The sequence below is a fragment of the Tarenaya hassleriana genome, unplaced genomic scaffold, assembly GCF_000463585.1.
Source record: "Tarenaya hassleriana unplaced genomic scaffold, ASM46358v1 Cleome1, whole genome shotgun sequence".
NCBI lineage: Eukaryota > Viridiplantae > Streptophyta > Magnoliopsida > Brassicales > Cleomaceae > Tarenaya > Tarenaya hassleriana.
The window spans coordinates 2,144,487-2,163,111 of NW_010960187.1; the positions used below are offsets into that span (position 1 = coordinate 2,144,487).

Here is an 18,625-nt window from a genome sequence, read left to right on the forward strand (position 1 = left end):
CAGCAGGAAAAGGACGGCGAAATTACCAGACCAGGACTTGAGATACTAATGCATCTGGTTACGGATTTAAGAGCAGTCGTACCGACAGATCCTGAAAACGAGACATGAGTAAAATGTGAATTGAAGAAGCTAATATATGTTCATCACCTATTGGAAATCAAGACTTTGCCCACCTTGTGTGTTCAATCTGACACGACAGGGTGAGATTATAGTTTCCTGCCCCCTGGTTCAGAAGATGACCTATCACTGAACATAACATATCAGCAAATGGTGAAGAACAATTGAAAACTTTCTGAAAATCGATCCTGTGAGCCAAAGAGGACAATACCCGGAAACTGTTTCCATGGCTCCTACATAACCAAGATCGAAATCACTTAGTAGCTCGGAAAATGAGAAAGTTTCTCCCAAGAGATCTAGGGTAGGAAAATCCATTTCTGACAAATCTGTTTCCTGTTCAGACCCGGATGAGGGAGTCGAAACCCTATCCACAGCAGTTGTTGGTGGGACAGAGCCGTCAAAGTTGAGTCTTCCTTTCACAAGGCCCCTCTTGTTAGACTTGGCAGGTGATGATGAAATGACTTGGCTCCTTTCCACTGCATAGGAAGCAATTTGCTTGAGAGGGCTGACAGTGATTCTCTCCTTGCTAACAATTGTGCAGTTTGTAGGAGTCAAGTCTTGCGGAGTGATAGACTTATCACTCTTAGGAGATGCTTGCATTTGCGGGGTGTTAGGGCAAGTCGAAGTGGTCGAAGGTGACACAACAGCTTTATTGAACAAACACTTTGCCACATTGGATCCATGGCCAGATATCTCGGTAGCTGAACAGCTCTTGGCCAATGTTTGTACGTCAGATGGAGTTTCAGATGCCGAGCAGCTAATCACCTTGTCAGGTTGTGGGAATTTATCCATCCCGAGTCCTGGGAAAGAAGAGAAGACGGGAGACAAGTTCCAGTACTAGAAATTCAGAGGCTTTCCGTTAAATGAATCAGTTAAGGAACAAACATAAAGGCATATATATACACAGTTACTACCATCGGTAGCCGGATTGTGAATTTCTGTCTTGTTCCGTGTTTTCCTAGAAATAGGAGGAGCCCCGGAAGAAAATTCAGGACCCTTTCGCTTTCTGGTCATGGACTGGCTGGTGGAAGGTGTCGAGAAATTCCTGCATTCTACTCTCTTGTTACCTGGTAAGGACACTGGCATGATATTTGCTGTCTTGTACACAGTGCAGCCTGAAAATAACAACACGTGATTAGTTCTACACGGGTGAAGATGTAACAGGAAATCTGAGTAATGCAGCCTGAAAATAACAACACGTGATTAGTTCTACACGGGTGAAGATGTAACAGGAAATCTGAGTAATCATTCTTAACTTCTCATATCAAGCATATATCAGGCCATGCCTAACAGATACTTCCACTGCAGAATCCGCATCACTAGGCATTATCAATCTACTGTTAAAACTGATTCAAATTCTACATTGGAACAATAAACAGTCAAGATCAACAGCTTATGAGGCACAAATCCAGGTCCTAATCATTCTAGTCAAAGCCAAGCGAAATGCAAAAGGCAGTATTGTGCTCAAAAGTCTCAGCACCTGAAGGAGAACTATGGAAGTTGTTCTGCTGAGGAGTCATGACGGTCGTTTGAGAAACCAGCGGGATCTCCGGAGTAGGAGCCGCCGCCGGAATTCCTGGAGGAGCTGCGGCCACACTAGCGTTGTAAGCGTTCATCACATCCTGCATTCCCTGCAATAGATTCTGAACCCTAGCTTTCTCCTGCTCCAATCTCGATCTCTCCTGATCCGCCATCACCTTCTGCTCCTTCAGGCATATGTATTCGTTTATAATATCGTCCAGAGTCATCAAACTCTCCCGAACCTGCGAATCAGACGAAGACCCAGATTAGCAAATCACAGATTGATGCCCCAAATTAAAAAGTCGGTGACGATTACTAGTTCGCGTACTTCGCAAGCTGGGGATTTTGACATGAGAGAAGCAGCTTCAGATCTGAAGACGGATCGGGTTTCTGAGAAGCGATTGTCGCAGAGGTAGCGATCGACGAGGAAAGCGACCTGCATCGGAGTGACTTTCCCCTTCTCGAAATTCTCCGATCTCTTGGATCTGCTCGGCTTCCCCATTTTCGCTGAGATCGAAACCCTAAGAAGATGAATCAAACCAGCAGATCTCAAGGAGGAGGAGGAGGTAAGCAAAGGGTCAGAAGGAGCGGGAGATTTTGAAACCTTTTGAAACGGTATCGTTTTGATTTTGCCGGGACAGGATGCATCTGTTTGTGGCGGTAATGTTTTAAGGGGTAAAATTGGAAGAGTAAGGACACATTCGAGACCTTCTCGTTGATCCAGAGGCTTCGATTGGAATTATTGTCCACATATACTAGAAATTTATGAAAAACTTTTCTTATCAAATTCAATACTTTAGGAATGTATAAGGTCGGGGATGAAAAATTAATACCGTCAAACGTTGGTATTGATTTGGCATATATTTATAAATTGATGTATTAATTAGCTAATTAAGAGCATTGTAATGGAAAAATTTCACAGGTATTTTAGTAGAACTAGAAAATAACCGCGCGATGCGCGGATTATTCATTTTTTATTGTTAATATTAAATTTTTATCTTTTATTTAAATAAATTATTGATATGAATGTAGCAAAAATTATATTATTAAGCAAGACAAAATTATTAATTATTGATATATTTTTTTTTTAGCAAAAATTAGTGAAGAGATGGTCTAATCTTCGTAGATGCCTTGAATTTCGATAACAAAAATTATTGATATAAATATCGTAAATTTTGATAACAATGATATGTTATCATTTCATAGATGTGAAGATCTTGAATCAATGACAATATGTAAACTCTATACAACTGAAACTCTTCATACTTTTCAATAATATACATATATAATATTCTGTCAATCCGTCGCATTGTTCACATTCGCAATATATATCCCTTATGTGATCGTCTGCATCAAAATGATTAAAAAAATGCGTGAAACACACATGTGTGTATGTATACAAAGTGGTCAAACATACCTTGAAAAGCATCCTTGAACCTATCACAATCTTGGGGTGGAGAAAGAACATCATTTGAGATTTTTGTAGTGGTCATTCTTCTCTCTTTGTTTCTATAAATTTTTTTTTGAATAATTTGTTTCTCTAAATTAATTTGGTTATTTTAGATGTGATTTCCTCTTAGTTCCTCCGTTTATCTGAGGTTATGTTTTGTTCTTTTTTAGAAAAGAGATCCTTCGATAGTCCATTCTATAACGACGGGAATGATCTTACTGCGAAACATAAATTACAAAATTCTTGCAACGTTAATTTCACGGAAGAATAATTGCATCTGCATGCAAGTCTCCAAGGACCAAGAGTAGTTCTGATGGTGTTGGTTCATACTATCGAATAATTGGGTATATGATCTATAACAATTACCAATAACATGGAGAACGTTAAGAAGCAAGACAATCAGTAGATGAGGAGAAACTGAGGATGGAGAGTAACAAAACAAAGCCTATCAAACAAAAAAAACCAAAAAACAAAACCTAAAGATATATCTCCTATTTTTTTTACAAAAAAATGTATATCTGTTGTTGATTATTCCATGGATACCTAACAACCATTTCTACACCATTACTTCTTATGGCTACAGTAATAAGTAAAAGACGATGAGCATGTATATAATTTCCATTCGTAAGGCCAACGTAAACTATTTATTAATGATATCAGTAACTATTCATGACCTTTCAATACACCATAACATAAAATGTTTATTAATATAAATATTAACTATGATGACTTTTCGATATACTATAACATTTATCATTTAATTATAATTATTTTGATTGACATTAAAACAAATCACTATTAATATATGGCGATTGACATTTAATCAAAATATTGTAATTTATACATGACGGATTTAGAATGAATTTTTGTAATTTTAATTCTTTATTTAAAAAATATTTAATGAAATTTTAATTATTTTTATATTCAAGTTATATTAAACTGATTTTTTTAATTTTTAAACTATAATAATATAAACCTATTTTTATGTGTAGTAATTAGTGGTATGTGTGTGTCAATTAGTGATATTCTAATCATAACTAATGAAAAATTAATATCCAATAAAAATTTAAAAAACTTTCACATGTTTGCTGTTTCTCCAATTTTTTTAATCAGTTTCTCATAATCCGAATAACATCTAAAATTCGTCTTCACCTCCCTTACTATCTTGCTCAGAAATGCATACACATTTTTCCATATAAACAGAACATAGATTGTATCAAGAACATCTTAAGGAAGCTCTAAAGTTGTTTAATCCATTAATGTAAAGTAAGAATTTTTTATAATATTGATATCAACAAACCTTATAAAACTATAATTAATTTTAAAAAATTAATAAGCTATATAGGTCATGATGATTTGGAATATTTAGTTTTTAAAATATGTGTCATCTAATTTTTTTAAACCTTTTTTCATGTACAAAAATTTATGATAGTCAAATGAACTTACACATCTTAGTAAAGATTTTAAGTAATCAATTAAAATTTTAAAATTTTCCATATAGATAATGATGTGGATATTTAGGTAACTTCATAATAAGTCGTCAAATACAATTTTTTTTAAAAAAATAACTATAATATTTAATAATATTTTTTAATTTTATTTTATAATTAAACTAAAATTTTAAAGAGACCAAATAAAATAAATAAATAAATAATGAAGATATCCAAAAGGCTAAAATACATAATTGATATCGATTTTATAAATCGTTTATACAATCATATTTATATTTTTTTTAATTAAAATTAGGTTATTCAAAAAATAGATTAAGTGAGTTTTAAAATATACTTATATTTATAGTTAAAATAGATTTGATTTGAAAAGAATATATATAATCTGTAAAATCAAATTAACCGAGTTTTGTCGAGATAAAAAACAAACAAAATAAGATAAAAAAGATAAAAATATTCTTTTGAAAAAAGGATAAATACATCTGATCTGGTCTCTAATAAAACTTGGATTGAAGCAAAAAATCAAAATAAAACCGAAGAATATAGTTTTTTTAATAGTCAATCGGTGATGCGCTAAGGAGAAAGTAAAAAAAATCCAAATAATCCTATAAAATGTAAGATCTATCAAAACAAAATAACAAAAATATTTGAAACTAAGGTACCCGACCAATCATGTATCGGCAAAGACCTCGTTTAGCACATAACCCTCTTTGTTTCCCATGGTAAGCAACTCTACATCTCTAACAAAGTCACCAATATTTCCGATAACTCTGTTATTGCTTCATATATTTAAAAATGATTGTATATAAACTTTGTTATAGCTATAGTAATTTATTAAATGATATAAATAATTAATTATAAAAATAAATAAATCAATATATATACATACACGTCATTTATTTTAATAATATTTTTTTAATTGTCGCATCTTTTGTTCTACATGTACAATCATAATATTCATATATGTAAAATATAAATAATAAAAGAAAAAAGTATATAATAATAAATTTATAATTGTAAACATTGTCTTTCTTACCAAACAAATTGTCGAACAATCTGACTTATACTTTCAAGATATCTATTGGAGAATTCCCTGCAAAATTACTGAAAATATTAAAATCCAAAAAGAAAATTGCAGATTAAAAAAAAAACTTAGGAGGGTAAGTGAAGAAATTGGTGGGAAGAACACCGAACTCTATTTGCGGATTATATAGAAAAAATACTTCTTTAAAAATATCAAATAATAATTGACAGTCAATACTTGACCACCGTTTTTTTGTTGTTTTGTTAGTGGGCTAATGAATAGTCTTGGCCACATTTATTTGTTTTAATTTTTTCTCCACTACATAAAAATACAATAATATCCATTTACTACAATAATAATTATGCTAATTAGTGGTTACTGGTTAACGGATATGAATACTCTCGATTTATTGTTTTATTGTTCTTCCGTTCTTTATAGATTTTTTCCCACTAAAATATCAATTAATGCAATATCATGTAGAGTGATTATGTTACTTTTTTTTTTATATTCAAGCTAAATTTACAAATGAAATACAAAATTTTATTTTTAATTTTCACATAAGTTTTTCAAATCTCTTCAAACCTTATTATTTATATATAGATTTTCTTTTATTGCAAGAGAACGTGTTAATGTTTTTTTATATTATAAAGTTAATTTTTTAAATCATTTTTATATGATAATAATCTATTAATAATTTTTTATATCAAAATAACCAAAAAATTTAATATAAATCTGTAAAACTACGATCAAAATGAACTTGTTATATATTAAGATTAATTTTAATTTTAATCATATACAAATTAATGTGTTAAAAATCTTTATTATAATAATCTAAAAATAGTATAAAAATATTTATATATATAGATTTTATTATATAAAACTAACAATGAAATAGATTTTTTCTAATGTGCATACCAAAAATTAGTGATAATATAATCAAACTTTGAAATTATTATAAACAAAGATTTTAATGAACCAATAAAAATATTAACCACTTCATCCAATATATGGTTTTGAAACGTAGATATTTTTTGATATTAAATGCACCATAATTATATTTTTTAATGGTTGTCAGTTTTACTTTTTAATTTAGAAAAATAATATATATAATATATAATATATGTGAAAATTAATGAACTAATAAAAATTGAGAAAAGTGCCATATAAGATGATGATGTGTCCTCACCAAATCTCTTTAAACATCTTTATTAATATATATAGATTTTCCCTTTGTTATTATGAAATCATGTGCATTGGGTTTGAAAACTTGAGGGCCTGTCCCCCCCTTACTAGTTGGCCTGTTTGGAAACAGAGATAGTTTGGTCCGATACTCGTGAAGGATAGTTGTTGGGCCGAGACATTGGGCTTATCAACTTTCCCATCAAGATCCAAGCCCATCTTTACCACAGAGAAGATGACTGCGTGCCGTTTTAATGCAGATACCAAAACATACCTGCCGTTTAAGAAAATATCAAGCATGTCTCTCTCTCTGTATATGCATATAATATACGCCTGTATATTCGTATAGTCGTGTCTCGCGGATTTTGAATCATCGTCGTGGAAGCAGAACATCCACAAGAACATGACGATCTGCAAATTCTATCAGCCACACAATCACAGACGTGTCCAACAAGTTCTGTGTATCTTGGACCCCAAGTAACCGTGTCGCGACGTCGAAAATTTCTCGACCCATCTCAGATTCCACCACCGAAAACCCAATTCTTAATTCCCCACTTCTCGAAAATTCTTTATAAACCCCCCCTTTTTCACAACCATCGTGAATCTGGGTTCATCATCAGAATTCTCATAATGGGTATGGTGTTCGGTAAGATCGGAGTAGAGACGCCGGAATACAAGGTCGTAAAATCCGGGGACGGCTACGAAGTCCGGGAATATCCTCCGGCCGTCGTGGCGGAGTTCACGTACGACCCGTCGGAGTTCAAGGGTAACAAAGACGGAGGCTTCACCGTCTTGGCCAACTACATCGGAGCGTTGGGTAAGCCGCACAACGAGAAGCCGGAGAAGATCGCGATGACGGCGCCGGTGATCACGAAGGAGGGGGAGAAGATCGAGATGACGGCACCGGTGGTGACGAAGGAAGGAGGAGGGAAGACGGTGACGATGCAGTTCGTGTTACCGGCGAAGTACAAGACGGCGGAGGAGGCGCCGAGGCCGACGGAGGAGAGGGTGGTGATAAAGGCGGAGGGGGGGAGGAGGTACGGCGTGGTGAGGTTCAGTGGGGTTGCGACGGAAGCGGTGGTGAAGGAGAAGGCGGAGAAGCTAAGGACTGATTTGGAGAGAGAAGGCGTTAAAGTCACCGGAGATCTTGTGCTGGCGAGGTATAATCCGCCATGGACTCTGCCATGGTGCAGGACCAACGAGGTCATGATCCCTGTGGAATGAATCCGATGAAACCCCTAACCACCAGATCCAAAGTTTCATACCTTTTTCTGTTGCAGTTCAAGAACTTGTCTTCTCTATGAAATGATGTTATATAAAATGTAATGATCAATGTGTTTGTGGTTTCGAGAAGGGTTTTGAGTAAACCAGACAAAAATGTGTGGACATAAACCTTGAACAGATCTGTCTTACATTGGCCCTATCTTGGTCTGTGGTCTGATAATCATAAAGTTTGCAACTTGAGAGAAGGGTTTCACGGAAATTTGGCAAAAACTGTATAAAAAAGATTCAGATAGACAAGAAATGGTGGACTGAGTTCCGAAGAAATGTTTAACACTTCCCAACTGAACGATGATTACAGAGGTCAAAGGATGGCACAAAAGTCTGGTCTTCACCCGGAGAACAGCTTGAGGACAATGACTATGATGTTCAAGAGCATGAGAGGCAGTCTCATATACTGACACGCATGGATGAGACCGATGATCTGACCTTTGAGTGAGTTTCTCCTGCCTGTTTGGAGCTCTGCAAGTGTCCACCCTCTCGGAGCAAGAAAACGATCCTCGTTGAGGATGGCGAGTGCGTTGGCAAATAGCAGCAAGCCTTCCATCAACGTCCAGAAACCCATGATTCTCTGTGATGCAGCGAGGTTTAAGATGATGAGAATCATCGAGAGAGAAGAAAGTCTTCTGATTTTTACAGGCAAACATCAAGAGAGCAAAGGGAAACGAAAGCAGATTCAAGAAAACAACTCAGAGCTTATGGTTTCGAGCGGAGAAGTGATCTTTAAAGAAGGAGAATCCTATGAATGAACAAGAACCACTTGAAACACTACAAAAGTATAGTTACTCAGTGTTTTAAAGGAATTTCATGGTGGAGGCCATAAATCTTGAACAACACAGATAACTCTCAGCAGCCAACCAGAAGCTGTATCTCCAATCAAAAACTTGATCTAAGATAAATCCAACCACACACTAGATGAGGTTTTCTACCAGGAAGAACAACAAGACCAAACAGGGCTATCGATTTCGGATTCAAGTTGAAATATCAAACACATCACCTAGAGCTCAATATCTGCGGGAGAGGAGACAAGCTTACAGATCCCAGTATATACGACGATGATGCTACTGGATCAAGCCTTAGAGATCTACCGGGAACAGTATTAAACCCCTCGAACAATACAGCATAAGAGAGATTCCAGAGCAATATATGCATACCTGAGGAAATGTAAACCTTGATGCTTAGTTCAAGGTCTTGTTAAATTCCTTGCTTTGATATCTGAAGAAACAAAAAGAACATGAACTACAATCAGCGGAGAGGAATGCCCATTAGAGATGGGAAAGTTCTTGAACTGGATTGGACATCGATTCAAAAAGACTAGCGTCATTTGATCACGAGCCCTGTTTCCGTCAGATAAACATTACATATTATGCAGGACTTATGAACCCTGATCACGGATCTCAACGACAGATCGAGACTCTCATTTGGCAATCTGAACTCCCTCGTAAAAACAAGTTATAACCCTAAACCATCCTGATCAATCGATTTCTACAAAGAAATGAGAACCCTAAATTTATCAAGCTCGAGAATGCCTGAAATCAAGTAAAACTTACCGGGGAAAACCTGGAATCGAGGAAAACCCAAACTGATCGATCGACAGTCGGCGTGGAATTTCAGACCCTGTTTTCGAAATCGAAGGGGAAGCGAGTTGAATTTGAGAGATCTGGGTTAACAAAAGCTTGTTCGCCGGAGATCGACGACACAATCGGAGAACCCCCGAGTGGCCAAGTTGTTTCCTTTTGCTGTTTATTATCATTTTTCTCGCGCGATGTGATCGAGCGTCTTGTTAATCCAACGGTCTAGATTTCTGTTTCGAGTCAATAGATGAAATGTGAACCGTCAGATTCATCCGGCAGGAATGTGCAAAACAACCCGAATCGGCCCCTCATAGCCGGGTCGGGTCGAGTAGGACCCGGTAGGATTTTCATGAAATAGGGGAAAATGGATAAACCCTGACATGGAAGCAAAAACCCATGGCTTCTTTCCTTCTTCTTCCTCATCTTCATCACCTATGTTACTCACCTCTCATCAAAAGCCCTAGAAATGCAGCTGCCCAGATACTGAGACCTCGAAATTTACGAGCTTTAGGGCATTATGTTTGCCCGAAAGCTTCCATTAATGGCGACATCACAAACGGAACGGCCCCAGAAACTCCAAAACCTAGTCGCAGAGGCAGGAAAAAGAAGCAACCCGCAACTGAAGAGCGAGCAAAGCTTGAAACCCGGATGGGAAACGGGTCAATCGAGACTGACCCGGAAACGAGATCGCAGCAGAAAGAGGAGGGAGATGAATCCGAGCTCGAGGATTACGACGACGGCTTAGATTTCCCGTACGACGACCCACCGTTGGTGTGTTGCTTCGGATCCGTCCGGAAGGAGTTTGTTCCCGTGGTGCGGGTGCACGATAACCCGATGCACCCTGACATGTACTCACAGTGGAAGATGCTGCAGTGGGACCCGCCGGAGTTCGGTCGTGCTCCGGGAGGACCGCCGTCAAACGTGGCGATCTCACACGTGCGGCTTGGTGGACGAGCGGCGTTCATGGGCAAAGTCGGAGACGACGATTTCGGGGACGAGCTCGTGCTGATGATGAACAAGGAGAAAGTTCAGACGAGAGCTGTGAAATTCGACGAGAACTCTAAGACTGCTTCTACTCACGTGAAGATCAAGTTCGAGGACGGGAAGATGAAGGCGGAGACGGTGAAAGAATCGGCCGAGGATTCGCTTCTTGCATCAGAGCTGAGCTTAGCTGTCCTGAAAGAGGTAAATAAATTTGTTGATTCTGAAAATGTATCAGTGATTCAACATCATATATTGGAACAGAACAGATACTTTGGTATGAATGTTTTCTCTGCTCTTAGATATGAATGTTGAGTTTAACCTGAAAAGCTTGAGCTTGAGCTTCATGGTCATGCATGATTCTGATCTTGATATATATGTATGCCCTTTATGTGGTTACCATAGCTATGTTTCTTGAGCTTTAGCATTTCTGGTTTCCGATTGCAATTGCAGGCAAGAATTTTCCATTTCAATTCAGAAGTTTTGACGTCTCCTACAATGAGATCAACTCTCTTCAAGGCAATACAGTGGTCTGTAAAGTTCGGAGGGCTAATCTTCTTCGACCTGAATCTGCCATTGCCTCTGTGGAAATCTCGTGACGAGACGAGGGAACTGATCAAGAAAGCGTGGAACAAAGCGAACATCATAGAAGTTTCTCGACAAGAGCTGGAGTTCCTCCTCGACGAAGATGACTACGAGAGGAAGAGAAACTACACACCCCAATACTACGCGGAGAAATTCGAGCAGACCAAGAACCGGAGGGACTATTACCACTACACCCGGGAAGAGATCGAACCCTTGTGGCACGACGGGCTCAAGTTCTTGTTTGTGACGGATGGAACGTTACGGATCCATTACTACGCTCCTTCTTTCGACGGGGTAGTGGTCGGAACGGAGGATGTGCTCATAACGCCGTTCACGTGTGACAGGACGGGTTCAGGAGATGCCGTCGTCGCGGGGATAATGAGAAAGCTGACAACTTGTCCGGAGATGTTCGAAGATGGAGATGTAACGGAGAGACAGCTCAGGTTCGCCATTGCAGCCGGGATCATAGCTCAGTGGACAATCGGAGCAGTTAGAGGTTTCCCTACTGAAAGTGCAGCTCAGAATCTTAAAGAACAGGTTTATGTTCCATCCATGTGGTAGGAAATGATCGAGAATTCATTCATGTCGGTTTTGAGATGGGTGATCCATTCTAATGTTATTTGATTATGCCAAATATCTGTTTGAAAAGGTGATAGAGAGAGGGAGAAGAATTTTCTAATAATTACGAAATGATAAATTGGTTAAATTACAATCAAATTTTAATTTTAAAAAAATGTGCTAATTTAAATAAAGCGAAAATCATATCTCACGGCCGGTCCAATGGGCTTTCGATATTTGCCGCCGCCAATTTCCAAATGGGCCGCCATCGGGTTTAGCGAAAATTCAAAGACAGAGAAGGGTAAAACTGTCTTCTTACATAAAAAAAGAACCCGGCGAAGATGAGCGTTTGCGTTGGCAGGACATTGCGTTTGCGTTTCAAGCCGTCGGCTACCTTGCTAGTTTCTAGTTGCTACTACTTTCGAAATACCAAAACCCTAAACAAAACCTCTCTCGTCCGTTCGCTCACCTCTGGATCCAGGAACAGAGAGACGCGGAAACATGGAGACGGAGAACACGCTGTATCAGATAGATGTCGGAAATCTTACGGCCTTCAATCCCAACCACCGGATTCCCTCTGTTCCTTCAAGGTTCGGCTATTTCCTTTCTCCGATGTTGTAATACTGGCTTCGTGGACTCTGGAGCGAGCTCTTTGATGTTTTGATTCTTGTCTTTGATGAAGATTTTAGCTTGTTTTCGATGAATCTGAGATGGGTTTGTGCCGTTATTGCTTGTAAGTTTGTTGTCGCTGAGGAGGAAAACAAAATGTTGCATTTGCCTAAACAGCTTCCAGAAAGAATTAGGGTTTTTTTCTGGTGGTTTTTAGCTGAAGGTGAAGGGATTAGAATTTCCAATGGTGCATCTTGTGTAGGCTTGTTCTAACTAGCAACTCTTTTTTTTTTCTTTTCTGGTGGTTTATAGTTACACCATGACTATCTTTCTTCGCTTGGATAAATTGCTGTTCTATGTCATAAACCATGCCTGGATTGCCACTGGCCTTCACACGGCTTCGTGCTTTTGCATCATCGATATAACTCCATTCTCTATTTTACTATCATGCTCTTGTTCTATTAGAAATGGTTTTAGCAGTTGAACATATAATCTCTGGCAATTCTCTGTAATTATGTAGAGACTCTAGATCTTTGTTTTAGCAGTTGAACACTTATCTAATTTGAGACTGTCTTCTCAGTGGGAGTTTAAACTAGTTATGTTTCTTAATTGTGTCTTCTCGGTTTTATTTAGGGATGAACTTGCGAAGCAATGTATTAAGGAAGGAACAAAGCTCGTTCAGGCAATAGCTGACAGTATTTTTAACTTGCCTTCTACCGAAACTGTTGATGGTCCTCTTGTCCAGTTGCCTCCACCCACAACAAAACTTCCCAGGGAGAAGCATGTAAGTTCATCCTTTTATGTGTTACTTTCTCTATATTTACCTGTCAGATCGGTCACAACAAGAAATGTTAATCATTTTTTCTCTTTTGTAGTCCTTGAATCACTCATCAAGGGTGATAAAGTTGTTTATTAAAGCCATGCATATGTTTTGGAAATCCATAGCTTTTGTTGCATCAGCACTTAACAAGGAATATCCAAAATTTTCATGTCTCTGGATAAGTATAGCATTTGAAAGTTTGTTGATAAGACATGTCTTCAAAATGTGAATTATGTGTTTTGAGAACATTTCAAATGGCTAACAACAAATATAAAATTTGAGGGACTTGTGGCATTCTGTCTGTCCTCCTTTTACCTCACATCGTCCTATCTTGTTTTCCAGCTTCCAAAGCCTAAGCCTCTTACAAAGTGGGAAGAATTTGCTAACAAAAAAGGTAATTTAATCCTTGCTCTCTGGTTTTCATGGAAATTATGGAATGCAGCTTGCTTGATCTTGTTCGCGTTGAACTTCATAGCAGGATAATTATCTCATTTTTTCTACTTGTCAGACCTAGTTTTTAATGCTGAATTCCTCCTAATACGTTTCACAGGTATAAAGAAGCGGAAGAAGGACAAGGTTGTATGGGATGAACAAACTAGTCAATGGAAACGCCGGCATGGTTACGACCGTGTTAATGATGATAATGATATTCCTATTATTGAGGCAAAGCCCACAGATGGTAATTCTAGTAAACTTTTCTTACCCCCATACTGCTACTTATGTTATTGCTTTGAAGAAGCATATCTACAAAGTGTCGACTGAAAGAGAGTTAAATCTGTTGTGTTTTGGGAGGGATGACATATTTCTTTTGTTCTGAAAAATGCTCTGGTCTTACTGCAGAACCAGGAGAAGATCCTTTCGCCAAGAGACAGGAAGAGAAAAAGAAGAAAGTTGAAAAGCAAGAAAAGAACCGATTGCAAAACTTGAAGGCGGCTGCAAAAGTAGGTGCTTTGCCAAGGTATGCTATTTTTATGCATTTCATTTCTCTTTGTGCTTGTGTTGTCCTTTTCCATCGAAGAACATACAGTATAACTAAAGATCTGCTTTTGTTTTCCCTTATAGAACCAAATTTATAGTAGAATTGTCCATAAGTACGATTTTTTTGCTATCAAAAGTGTATCCTTTACAATTTACAAGTTAGGTAAATTCATGTATCCTGCATTGTGGTGTTTTGCTTTTGTCATTGATCTAGCTGTGGTCCGGTTTCTACTATCCGAAAATAAGCAAATAAATCAAGTTATTTCTAGTGAACACATACAATATGTTTTCAATCTCTGTGTTGGTTCCCTCTTCAGTACATTTTAGCATCCTTTGTATTCAGGTTTTTTCTGATCTAAGCTGTTTGTTTGCGACTGCCCTACTATATATTTCACACGATTCTGATATCGGCACACCTTGAAATGTCCTATGATGCTACAGTCACGTCCGACTTGCTGCTACGGCATTGCCCATAACTGGAACACAGGCTCAATCCAAGAAAGTCGGAAAAGAAGAACTGGGAAACGTGGCTGGTTTGGCCGCTACCTCGACCGCTAGTGGTGGGAAATTCGATAAGAAGTTGCCCGGAGAAAAGGCTCCTAAGAAGCTAGGCAAACATCACAAGGTATACACAAATATCCTCTGCTCAATAGGGAATATGGGGTCTGTGGAATTAAAAGAAACCATGGATTTGTTTATGAAGAAAGATCACTGTCTGATTAAGGAAGAGCATTCTTGTTTTCTGCTCAGTATTTGCCGGTGGTGGAGGGATCTGGGATGGGCTCGCGGGAGAAGGAGCAGACGGATAAAGTGCTTAGCAAGATAATCTCGAAGAATTCACACGAGATTCTCAACGTCAATAAGGTAATATATATAACAAAGATATATGATAATATTGAGTGCTGGAAAATCAAAACTAGGGTTCTTTTTTATTTTATTTTTTTAAAATGAGTTTTTGTTTTTGTTTTGAAATTGGTGGTTTTAGGCCATAAACATGTATAACGTGAAGAAGGAGAGAAAGAGACCGACAAAGAGCCAAGACAAGTTGAAACCTAAGAAGAGTGTGTTCAACAAGAAGAAGGGTTCCTCAAAGGCAGGAAACGCTTCCAAGTGATTTAGGTCTTTTGCTTTCATTTGCTTGCATTTGTTAACTCTTTAACTCCATTACTCGTAACTCTATATAAATTTTTTCTACTTTTGGTGATGATGATGATGGTGATGATGATGATGGTAATGGTGATGACTGAATCTAATCTTTTCTCTGACAGCCCAAAATTGTAATAAAAGCCCAAAATGGTAATAACGGAGAGTGGTCATGTGGAATATCACTTATATTCATTTGTCGCGGTTACTAGTCGGAAAAATCGTATATAATTTAACTGAATTATAAAATTTTTATAAAAATATATAAATTTTCAAAATTTTTATATAAATATCTAAAATTTTAAATAAAATTAAAATTTATTAAGGATATTTAATTTATAATAGAATTCGTCAAAAATTAATGATTTAACAGAGAGAATTGCAAAAAATAAGATTTTTTAAGATTTTTAAAATTTTGTATATTTTTGTGAAAGTTTTGAAAAGTTCTTTATGTATAAAGTTTTATAGTTCAAAATAAATCTGAGAATTTAGATATTTATATATGATTTTATTTGACCTTGACGTTGGTATAATAATAAAAACATGTGAAAATGGATTTTATTATAACTTAATTTAATTTGTAAGGATTAGATTCGTTGCACGTGATACGAACCTTCGATGGAGACAGAGATTTGACATCTGGAAGTTTGAATATTCGTATCGGGATAATGACAACTATGATTTTAACATTATCGATTAAATACGTGTATCCTCTGCGCATAATTTGGACCGACCGAATAAACAAGTCACTAAGAATAAAATTTGTGACGCGTTGAACACATAATTATATATACCGCAATAATAGCTCTGGTGACGTGTCGAGGCCTCGTAAATTATCCACCCACCACAACGCACCACCTCTCACTTCATTATGATTCAGTCGCCCTCTCTTTCTCCACTTCCTTCACTTCCTCGTTCATATTTTCTGTTCACACCAAAAAAAAAATACTTATTTGTAGTTTGAATAGATTATCTTTGATTCAAAAAATTTAATTAAAAGATATTTATCTTTTGAATTCGATTTTAATTCTATTTTTATTAATATATATACACATACACGCACTAAAAAAGTCATCTTCATCCAATTTTAGATCAAAATCAACAAATACTACAATAGGATTCAAATATTTTATCACTTCTACGTTCCTTTCATCCACCGAAATTATCTTTGTTTATACTTCAAATGATTAAATCCATTGATTTTCTTCCAAATTACAATTTCAAATTGCTTTTTTTTTACTTCTTGAATTTAAAGGCCATATAAAAATAGAGAAAATAATATTTGATTTTATCTTTATATCTTAAATATTTATATTAAGTAAATAAAACATTCTATAATCCATATCTATAAATAATATAATCTTACAAATTAAATAAAGAAAAGTATTTATTTCTCCGCTCAAATCAACATTATTAATCATTATATATATATATATGTATATACATATTTATTTTTTATAAGTTCTTATTGTTGATATATTACACAACAAGAACATTGTGTGAGTAAAAAAAAAAAAAGAGACAGCATTTGCTTGGAAAAAGGAAGTGAGAGTAGTGCCGACATCCACTGCAAGCCTCGCGTTTCCACATTTGAATTTTCGCGTTTACACCCAAACCTCACGGCAAGTATTTTCCATGGCGGGTGGCTCTCTCTCTTCTTCGTGAAGCTCTCGTCTCACAACCAATCCATTTCGAATTCTCAGTTTCCTACTCTGGAGTTGGCCTCCACAATGGCCTCACCAGCGCCGTCGATGGCGTTTTTGCTGTCGCTGCTTCTCTTCGCCGGGATGTGTTCGTTGTCGTCTTCCGACTACTTGATCGGCGTCGGAAGCTATGACATCACCGGTCCGGCCGCCGACGTCAACATGATGGGTTACGCGAACTCCGACCAGATCGCTTCCGGTGTCCATTTCCGATTACGAGCTCGTGCCTTCATCGTCGCCGAGCCTCGCGGGAATCGCGTCGCGTTTGTGAATCTCGACGCGTGTATGGCGTCTCAGATCGTCACCATCAAAGTCCTCGAGCGGCTCAAATCCAGGTACGGCTCTCCTGATTTCTCGGATTCGGACAGTCGAATGAACGATGTGTAGCTTAGACTTGACTGATTTTATAGAAGAATACGAGCTTGTAAGAACGAACAATGGTTACTCAATCGTCTTCGGATTCCATAGATTCTGAATCAGGATCTCATATGGAGAGGATGAAGTTGGGAATTCGTACCATTGAGATTTAATCATGATGCTTCATGATTCAGAGTTATGACTTTTGCCATTTTTAGGTATGGAGATCTTTACACTGAGAAAAACGTGGCAATAAGTGGAATTCACACCCACGCCGGACCAGGAGGCTATCTCCAGTACGTTACTTACATCGTGACATCTCTAGGGTTCGTTCGTCAATCCTTTGACGTCATTGTCGATGGCATTGAGCAAAGCATTGTCCAGGCTCACGAGAGTCTCAGGCCCGGTTCGGTCTTCGTCAACAGCGGTAAGAACATTTCTTCGATGACTGGAAGGACAATCCTCGTCATGACTGTAAGAACACTAGTAATCGAAACATATACTCTGGTCGGACGGAATCACTTATTCTTAGGTGGTCAGAATCTGGTAAATGTTTTTTTCTGTAAATTTCTCGAAAAGAACTCGTTAGGATGCTTCCTTCTAACCTTCAATGGTACTTCGTCTTATACTCTTATATCTCTTTCATAGTGTTCTTGGACCAAAAATTTGTGTGTTTTCTCTTTGCATCAAGCTTCTCTGTAAATTCTTGTTTGTGGTGTGAAACAGGAGAGCTCTTGGATGCTGGCGTGAACCGTAGTCCCAGCGCTTATCTCAACAACCCTGCATCTGAAAGGAGTATATACAAGTACGATGTCGACAAAGAGATGGCACTCCTCAAGTTTGTAGATTCTCGCTCCGGCCCGATTGCTAGCTTCAACTGGTTTGCAACTCACGGGACTTCCATGAGCCGTACAAATTCGCTGATAAGTGGAGATAACAAAGGCACTGCAGCTCGGTTAATGGAGGACTGGTTTCAGCAGAGAGCTCCTGTCCGAACCGAGATGGGGGAAATTCCTCGGCGGGTTTCAACCCTTGTTTCAGACATGAACAAGAACCGTAAGCCTTCAAGTCCTCCTTGAGTTTCGTAGACTAGGATTCACTTATGTCAAGTTGTTGTCTTCAATGTGTGCTTTTCTTGAAGCTGTATCTTGATATAAGGGGTGTTACCCTTTTGCAGATAGCAGGCTTTTGGAAATTGCTGCTTCTTATAAGTCTTCTAAAGGGCAACCTGTGACGAATCCCCTCGACGCAAAAGTAAGAGTGAGGAAAGATTCTAGTCGTAGTTTTGTCTCGGCAT

At 37.6% G+C, this 18,625-nt stretch overlaps 6 protein-coding genes and 1 long non-coding RNA gene across 7 annotated transcripts in view; 5 read left to right on the forward strand and 2 right to left on the reverse strand.

The window, feature by feature from the left end:
* Positions 1 to 2,463, reverse strand: part of LOC104805691 — a 2,678-nt gene extending 215 nt beyond the window's left edge. Inside the window, exons 1-6 of the mRNA XM_010530336.2 lie at positions 1,967 to 2,463; positions 1,598 to 1,880; positions 1,032 to 1,232; positions 329 to 917; positions 174 to 246; positions 27 to 91 (exon numbers count right to left, since the gene is read on the reverse strand). Coding sequence (XP_010528638.1) covers positions 207 to 246; positions 329 to 917; positions 1,032 to 1,232; positions 1,598 to 1,880; positions 1,967 to 2,140 — 1,287 coding nt within the window. The 5' untranslated portion in view covers positions 2,141 to 2,463 and the 3' untranslated portion in view covers positions 27 to 91; positions 174 to 206. The remainder of the gene's footprint in view (positions 1 to 26; positions 92 to 173; positions 247 to 328; positions 918 to 1,031; positions 1,233 to 1,597; positions 1,881 to 1,966) is intronic.
* On the forward strand, positions 8 to 745 carry LOC109117086. Its single transcript, XR_002024570.1, has 3 exons — positions 8 to 200; positions 459 to 563; positions 659 to 745. It is a non-coding gene; the product is annotated as an uncharacterized LOC109117086 (long non-coding RNA).
* A 4,642-nt stretch (positions 2,464 to 7,105) lies between the features above and the next one.
* On the forward strand, positions 7,106 to 8,092 carry LOC109116897 (heme-binding-like protein At3g10130, chloroplastic). The gene has a single exon (XM_019203162.1). It carries the CDS (start codon positions 7,370 to 7,372, stop codon positions 7,961 to 7,963), a length of 594 nt encoding a protein of 197 aa, XP_019058707.1. The 5' UTR covers positions 7,106 to 7,369; the 3' UTR covers positions 7,964 to 8,092.
* A 161-nt stretch (positions 8,093 to 8,253) lies between these two features.
* On the reverse strand, positions 8,254 to 9,760 carry LOC104805700 (protein transport protein yos1-like). Its single transcript, XM_019203163.1, has 3 exons — positions 9,571 to 9,760; positions 9,175 to 9,235; positions 8,254 to 8,591 (listed from the first exon to the last, which is right to left on the reverse strand). The coding sequence occupies exon 3, from the start codon at positions 8,583 to 8,585 to the stop codon at positions 8,352 to 8,354; it is 234 nt and encodes a 77-aa protein (XP_019058708.1). The 5' UTR covers positions 8,586 to 8,591; positions 9,175 to 9,235; positions 9,571 to 9,760; the 3' UTR covers positions 8,254 to 8,351.
* A 209-nt stretch (positions 9,761 to 9,969) lies between these two features.
* LOC104805707 (fructokinase-like 1, chloroplastic) lies at positions 9,970 to 11,794 on the forward strand. Its single transcript, XM_019203161.1, has 2 exons — positions 9,970 to 10,779; positions 11,029 to 11,794. The coding sequence occupies exons 1-2, from the start codon at positions 9,991 to 9,993 to the stop codon at positions 11,719 to 11,721; spliced, it is 1,482 nt and encodes a 493-aa protein (XP_019058706.1). The 5' UTR covers positions 9,970 to 9,990; the 3' UTR covers positions 11,722 to 11,794.
* A 338-nt stretch (positions 11,795 to 12,132) lies between these two features.
* On the forward strand, positions 12,133 to 15,373 carry LOC104805714 (ribosome biogenesis regulatory protein homolog). Its single transcript, XM_010530366.1, has 8 exons — positions 12,133 to 12,308; positions 12,961 to 13,111; positions 13,490 to 13,541; positions 13,698 to 13,826; positions 13,988 to 14,105; positions 14,567 to 14,750; positions 14,876 to 14,989; positions 15,111 to 15,373. Exons 1-8 carry the CDS (start codon positions 12,220 to 12,222, stop codon positions 15,237 to 15,239), a joined length of 966 nt encoding a protein of 321 aa, XP_010528668.1. The 5' UTR covers positions 12,133 to 12,219; the 3' UTR covers positions 15,240 to 15,373.
* Positions 15,374 to 16,770: 1,397 nt separating this feature from the next.
* Positions 16,771 to 18,625, forward strand: part of LOC104805725 (neutral ceramidase) — a 4,438-nt gene continuing 2,583 nt past the window's right edge. Inside the window, exons 1-4 of the mRNA XM_010530387.1 lie at positions 16,771 to 17,306; positions 17,547 to 17,755; positions 18,055 to 18,384; positions 18,506 to 18,621. Of these exons, the coding sequence (XP_010528689.1) occupies positions 16,999 to 17,306; positions 17,547 to 17,755; positions 18,055 to 18,384; positions 18,506 to 18,621 (963 nt within the window). The 5' untranslated portion in view covers positions 16,771 to 16,998. The remainder of the gene's footprint in view (positions 17,307 to 17,546; positions 17,756 to 18,054; positions 18,385 to 18,505; positions 18,622 to 18,625) is intronic.